Raw genomic sequence first — 7,438 nt, 5'->3', positions numbered from 1 at the left:
ACCTATCTGAAAGGATATAGGATCTCTTGCTTGAGCTGGGGGTTGGACTAGAAGACCTCCAAGGTCCCTTCCAGCTCTATTCTGATTGATATTAATTCTGGGTTGATCAATGATTCATTGGATTGTTTTCTTGATTCTCCACGGTATATCCAAGAGTCTTCTCCAACACCTAAGTTCAAAGGCGTCAATACTCTTCCCATTTTGCTTCTTCGAAGACTTAGACTTCACTAGACCATTGTGAATTTGGTTAAATCATCTTCCAGGGCCGGTCAAACATTACGCAAATTGCGTTCCGAAGTTTCAATCAAGGCTGTTCCTTTAAGCGTGGAGGCGCGTGTCTTGGTGGGATGATGTCATTGTTCGGGATTTGTGAACCAGGAAAAGGAAGAATGCCGAGGCACCATTTTAAACCGTTGGATCGGTAGCATGATAAATGCGAGGTGAAAACAGCCGCTGCGGTTTTGGCCGGAAGGCGAAGAGAGCGCGCCCCAGATGCGGAGGTGAGTCAACTTGAGGGCATCCGCAGTAGAGCAGCTGCAGAGAGTTAAAAGCGAAAAGATGCAGTTGAAACGTAGCGAGTGACTTGGGAGTAATTGTCTGGTTTGGATGAGCGGATGGGAAGGCGAATCAAGACAAGGGAAATTTTAGAAAATATCGTGGACGGTGCGCCATCCAGTGGAAATTAAATTCGGTTGGTCTCTGAGTTGGAGTCCGGGGTCTGCGTGAAATTAGCTGGAACTTAAAAATCACTTCTGGTAGGGCCAGCAGGATGAGACAAAGCAAAATTTCTAAGAATTAATCTGTTCGTTTAATTTGTGAGGAACTAGCCCGGTTTGGGTCTTTGAGAAGTGTTTTTTATGTGGATTTTTGCTTGGCTGTGATTACTTCAAAAAAGTATTGACAGAAGAGGGGGGTGGTTGTGATTTCCCCCCCCCCGTTATTTGTTAATGAAGATAAAGAACGCCATTATTATTGCAATAGCAGAATTGCAACGGCTGCAAGAGTGTGAAATTACCTAGTATTATTTTATCCATTTACCATGGACGCGGCCAGTGCACAACAATAGTTTAATCGGATATTATCCAGTCTCTTGATACTGTATGGTTGGTTTTTTTTAAGAAAATGAACGAAGGGGCTTGGCTGGGAAATCCACTAAAGTATTATCTTGTTTATTAAAAATCAGAGTAGCCTTTTAAGAGAGCCAGAAAAGTTCACTGGGCGTCTTCCTTGGTCTTGGGGCTAAAATGATGCAGCACCACATACTGTAGTTCCTCATGAGTTATTTTGGTAGTGTATTGTGGTAAAGAAGAAGTCTTGTGATGATGCAAAATAGCCTGTAGAGCTGAGTGTGGAGAAGTTGGCAGATATTAACCATGCCTAAAATCTAGTTGTTTTTTTAAAATTAAGACTTTTGATTATAATAATGAAATAGAATAAAAACTAAACTTAAAGAAAATAGAGAGGAATAAAAAGTGCAAGGAAAAAGAAAGGGAAAAAATTTGGAAGTTCCTGAAAATCAACAGAGATGGAGCCAGCTTCATGTGGGGGAGGGGTGGGAGGAGAATGGGTGACATGTCAGAAAGGGGGGCTCCTTCTGGTGTTGCCTCCAAGTTTGGCATGGAGCTGATAAGAACTTGACCCCTGAATATGAGAGTGGCATTTATCTTTGCAAAGGGACTTTGTTCATCCAAAAATACAAATCACCACATATAACAGGCAAAGCAGAAAGCATTAAGGGGGTATGTGTCAAGTCTTCTACAAAAAGAAACAATACATTCCTTTGACATATGTTACAGTCAGAAAGCAAGTGATCAAACACCTGGACACTGATTACATGTGAGACTTGAATAATACAAAATATTGATTCTAGATAACATTCCACAAGTGGCAAATTTATGGGTTACTTTACTCTTTCCCAGCTGGTTTGTACCTTTCTTAAGACTTACAAGTATATTCAAGGAATTTCAGTATACACTTTGCTGTTCTGAAGCTGCTGAAAGAGCAAGTTCTTGTACGCCAAAAGAAATGACCTAGAGAAAAGAGAAAAACGTGCTTTTTTAAAGTTAAAAAAGAGTCCTAGGCTGCCATGTTAAAAAAAGCTAATGACACCTTTTAAAATGCTAATAGAAGCCTAAGATTTGAGGCAGCACTGTGTCCTGCCAAGTGCAGCTCCCTGGCAAACAGGATCCTGTATTATATATTTTCTGCTGGATCTGATGGGATGGGCAGAAGTGGGAGAGATGGTCCCTCAAATAACCCAGTCCTATGCCATGAGGGGCTTTAATGATAAAAATCAATACCTCGAACTGAATCCAGAAGCCAAATGTGACATGCAAAGAGTAAAGTGCAAAGAGCAGATGTGCAATATTTGTCATTCTAGGAACACGTATAACTGCTCCCATTTCATGTATGACATGGCAATTAGAGAAAATATTGGGTGTGTGGAGGAAAATCACACGGATTCTTTTAAGAAACCTGTGTTCAGAGTTGTACTAGTGGCATGGTGACTTTTTTCTTTGAGTTCTTTGCTAAGCTTTTGCTGGGTATTTTAAAAATCTGTCTGAACTATTTCAGACAGATGCTTTAGAATTTGATTTGTCAAGAGATAGCAGCCCACACTGATTGAAAGGCTGGGATTTTTAGATATCTTGTCAACTGTAGCTTAATATTGGAATGTTAAGTCTCCTGGAGTAGTTTACATCTGTTCTCCTTTATACTTTATACTCAAAGGTAACAGAGGTTTTTCTATCATATTCTCTTTCCAAACATTTCCTTTGTATCCCCTTTAATGGTTCTTTCAACATATGTACGTATTCAATTATGTTCACTTAAAACTTAGCTCTACAACTTTACCTTTCAGATATTGTTTGCAATTGGATCGTACAGAGCCTAAAAACTTCTAAAGCTGAGAAGACAGAAAATGATGTCTTTGGACAATTTTCACAGGACAATCCGGAGCCCAGTGATTATCTCTTCTTCCTTGTTGACCCCATTCAATCTTAAGACAGGGGATTTCTGAAGTGAGAGGTTGGGGAAAGATGAGAAGAAAAAGTGTGGCTAAGCTGCAATAGAGTTTCCACACAGAGCAGAAAAATAAACTTTGAATCCTGCCTGCTCAAATATGTTTACCCAGTGTTCGGTTTAGAACAATTTTAGGTCTCAAACCGTAATCCAGCTTCTACACTGATAACTTGTATTATGCAGCTTATTGTAAAATTGATTTGATTATACTGATTGTCTTGAAATCAGATATTTACAATGAAGGCCCATGGCAATGCTCTCTTGCATGTGTGTTGCTGCACACAGCTACCTAATTTTGCTTGCATGTCTAACTCCTTATTGTCAGTAGTTGAGTGAAGATGAATGACTCACATCAGAGAATTGTCCATCTTGCATATTCACATCTTGATTAAGAGATTCTGAATCTTAGGAATTATCCTTAGGAAGAGATTGTCTGAACTAACTAAATTGGTAGAGCATGATTTTACTAATTATTAGGTTTAAAAAAAAATAGAACATTGTGAAAAAATGATTTTTCCCTTTAAGTAGCAAGACTACAAATTACATATCCTCTCTTTTTAAAATAGGTTGTTCCATATGCTGGGACCTTAATTGATGGTCTTTCACCTGGAGATCTTGTAATAGTACATGGATTTGTTCCTGAAGATTCAGAGAGGTAAAATTAAAAATAAATGTTTTATTAAAAGCTACTGTGTAAGGATATTACAGGCAAGCACCATATATATTTGTTGATTTATTGAAATGGTTCAGTCTTTCTTTTGAGAAATTAAACCGTTTGAGGAATGTTAAACTTTCCCTATAATAATGATTGTTAATTGATATTAGACCACAAATTTGCTGGTGAAAGTGTTTACCTTATTTTGTTGAACCGGTCCATAAACTTATATTTGCTTGGATAAAGTAATTGATTTTAGTACTGTATTCAAGAGACTATGTTATAACATTAGATAAGAAATATAAATATGAAAAGAAATGTGCAACACTTAGAAAATGTTTCTAAGATATATCTACATATGTAATATTTTTTCGGAATATTAGCTAGAGCTATGAAACTGCTCTGTAGAATGGCCATAGCCATGAATGTGCTATTTTAGGGATTTTCATGGTCTTAGAAGAAAACTCTGTCCACATGTTGGACATATTCCATGTTAGACATTAGAAACAATGCTTCTAAATCCTATATACACGTCTTTGAAGTTGTCATCATGAGTCTGGTATGGAATGAATGATCCCGCTCAAAATTCTAATTCATATAACAGGAGTGGAATAAGGAGATAGCAGCTTTAAGGTTCTCCATTTTTAGAGATTATTTGCTGCGTCAACAAAGATGGCATTGACTCCAGTGTGTTTGACTTTACTAGGTTCCAGGTGGACTTTCAGTGTGGCAACAGTACAAAACCTCGTGCTGATGTAGCCTTTCATTTCAACCCTCGGTTCAAAAAATCCGGTTGCATAATTTGCAATACCTTGCAGAAAGAAAGATGGGGCACAGAAGAGATCACTTATGAGATGCCTTTTGAAAAAACAAAGCCTTTCGAGATAGTTTTTATGGTTCGCCATGATAAGTTCCAGGTAAATTGCTCAGATTTAATTATTTAATCAGCCAGTTAGCAATACTAGTTCAATAAGTCCTATATAACTGCAACTATATACTGAGCTCCCATTGGTTTCAACAGGTTAAATTTAAGTTTAGGCTTAAGTTACTTTGATTCCATTGGGAGTACTAACTACTTTTATCTAACTTTTTATTTTCTTGATTAGATACTTTCTGGATCAGTGCTCTTAATATTGCATTTATTTAGCTTATATATCCCACATTTTGTTTTTTTAATAACTTGCAAGATACCTAACAATCAAAACATTCAAATAAATTTAACCCAATGTAATTGAAACCTAATTAAATCACTGCTATCAATGAAACAGCAAACACAAAAAATGTGCATCCCACCCTATAACTCTGCAATCAAATCCCAATATGAAATACATTTTTGTCTATTGATGGAAGGAGAAAAAGTCTCTTCTTTAAAGTTTGAACTGATGTGGTGGTGGTTTTGGGTAAAAGGGATGGAGGTCGTGGTATAAAATTCAGAAAGATTTTTCAGTTTTTTTTAGAGTACAGCATATATAACATCCATGTAAGAATAATATATTTCACAATATATATATTGGAGGAATATTTAAACTAAACAGCGGGGACAGTGAGCTAATTGATACAGAACATCCCTGTCCCCGGCAATCTAAAAATTATAGGGCTATCAGTGCATGTGACATAGATGTGTGTGTGGACAAGAATATCAACCTTGCTGTCAAGCAAAATCAAGCTTTTAATAGTGAGTGCCACACAAAGTGCACTAACCAAATAGGTGGTAAGAAAATAGGGGAACTCAGGCACCACACAGGTTATGTAGAAAGTAAACACAGGATCGGTCATAAAGGACTCAAATGTCTATACACCAATGCACAGAGTATGAACAGCAAACAGGGTGAACTAGGGTGAAATTCAGGTTAATGAGGGCAGATATGATATTGTTGCCATTACGGAAACATGGTGGGATGAAACCTACAAATGGAACACACAGCTAGAGGGATTTAAATTATTTAAAAGAAACAGACCAAATAAAAGAGGAGGTGGAGTTGCTTTCTATATAAGAAATAACTACATCTCTACAGAAATAGAGCACAACAATGATGAAAACTCTCTTCAATGCATTTGGGTCAATATAAAAGGGGAGGAAATGACATTGCCATAGGTGTATACTATAGGCCACCCAACCAAACAGAGGAAATAGATGAACTTTTTGCTAGTCAGCTAACTAAGGTATGTAGGAAGCACATCACAACAGTAATGGGGGACTTTAACTACCCTGACATCAACTGGGAGACAAACTCTGCACCAAGTGGAAGATCAAACAGATTCCTGACAAACCTTGCAGACAACTTTGTCTCCCAAAAAGTAGAGAAGGGAACTAGGGGATTAGCCATTTTGGATCTAATTCTCACTAACAGAGATGAAATGATAGAAGGTGTTGAAGCCATAGGAACCTTGGGAGGAAGTGATCATGTAATATTGGAATTCAACATTATGGAAGCACAAGTAATAGAACACAGTCAAACTAGAGTTTTGGACTTCAAGAGAGCTAATTTCAATAAACTTAGNCCAACAAAGAGGAAAAATAACAGCTCTCAAAAGAAACCAGCATGGCTGCATAAAGAACTCTCTGATAAATTGAAAGATAAAAAGGACAAGTATAGAAAGTGGAAAGAGGGACACATAACTAAGTCAGAATATCAGCAAATAGCCCGAGCCTGCAAAGATGAAGTGAGGAAAGCTAAGGCTCAAAATGAACTAAGGCTTGTGACCAAAGTCAAAAATAACAAAAAAAGCTTCTTTCAACATGTGAAAAACAAGAAAAAAATGAAGGAAATGATTGGTCCATTAGTGGGTGAAAGTGGCAAGAAGGTGACAAGCAACAGGGAGAAAGCAGAACTATTTAACTCATTTTTCGCATCTGTCTTTACACAAAGGGAAAAAACAGACCAACCTATCTAGAAATAGTGCCATAAAAAACAGAATAGAAACACAAGTTAAGATAGGCAAGAAAATGGTAAGTGAGCACCTGTCCAGCCTAGACGAGTTCAAATCACCAGGACCAGATGGATTACACTCCAAGGTTCTCAAGGAACTGGCAGATGTGATCTCAGAACCACTGAACTATATTTTTCAAAGATCCTGGAGCACTGGGGAACTACCAGAAGACTGGAACAGAGCTGATGTAGTTCCCATCTTCAAAAAAGGAAAAAAAATGGATCCAGGAAATTACAGACCTATCAGCTTGACCTCAATACCTGGGAAGATACTGGAAAAGATAATCAAACAATGAATCAATGAACACCTACAGGCAAACAAAGTCATTACTAAAAGCCAACACGGGTTTGTCAAAAACACATCATGTCAGACAAATCTTATTGCATTCTTTGACCAAGTGACAAAATTAGTGGACCAGAAGAATGCTGTGGATATAATTTACTTGAACTTCAGTAAGGCATTTGACAAAGTAGATCACAACCTACTACTTGATAAGATAGAAAAATGTGGGGTAGACAGCATCACCACCAGATGGATCCGTAGCTGGCTGACCGGCCGTACTCAGCGTGTGGTCCTCAATGGAACCACATCTACATGGAGGGAAGTGTGTAGTGGGGTGCCCCAGGGCTCTATTCTGGGCCCAGTGCTCTTCAACATCTTCATCAACAATTTGGACGAGGGGATAGATGGGGAACTCATCAAATTTGCAGACGACACCAAGCTGGCAGGAATAGCCAACACTCCAGAAGACAGGCTTAGGATACAGGAGGATCTGGACAGACTTGAACACTGGGCGCTATCTAACAAAATGAAATTCAATGGTGAAAAAAG

General features: G+C 38.0%; 1 protein-coding gene across 1 annotated transcript in view; it reads left to right on the top strand.

Moving 5' to 3' along the window:
- Nucleotides 1–368: 368 nt before the first annotated feature.
- The window catches only part of LGALS8 (galectin 8), a 14,974-nt gene continuing 7,904 nt past the window's right edge, over nucleotides 369–7,438 (top strand). The window contains exons 1-4 of the mRNA XM_015822811.1: nucleotides 369–500; nucleotides 2,861–2,962; nucleotides 3,588–3,676; nucleotides 4,383–4,593. Coding sequence (XP_015678297.1) covers nucleotides 2,921–2,962; nucleotides 3,588–3,676; nucleotides 4,383–4,593 — 342 coding nt within the window. The 5' untranslated portion in view covers nucleotides 369–500; nucleotides 2,861–2,920. The remainder of the gene's footprint in view (nucleotides 501–2,860; nucleotides 2,963–3,587; nucleotides 3,677–4,382; nucleotides 4,594–7,438) is intronic.

Source organism: Protobothrops mucrosquamatus, unplaced genomic scaffold, assembly GCF_001527695.2.
Source record: "Protobothrops mucrosquamatus isolate PMUCROS unplaced genomic scaffold, P.Mucros_1.0 scaffold1681, whole genome shotgun sequence".
Lineage (NCBI taxonomy): Eukaryota > Metazoa > Chordata > Lepidosauria > Squamata > Viperidae > Protobothrops > Protobothrops mucrosquamatus.
Note: the sequence above shows the minus strand (reverse complement) of the source record. Positions and strands in the feature narration are given on the sequence as shown.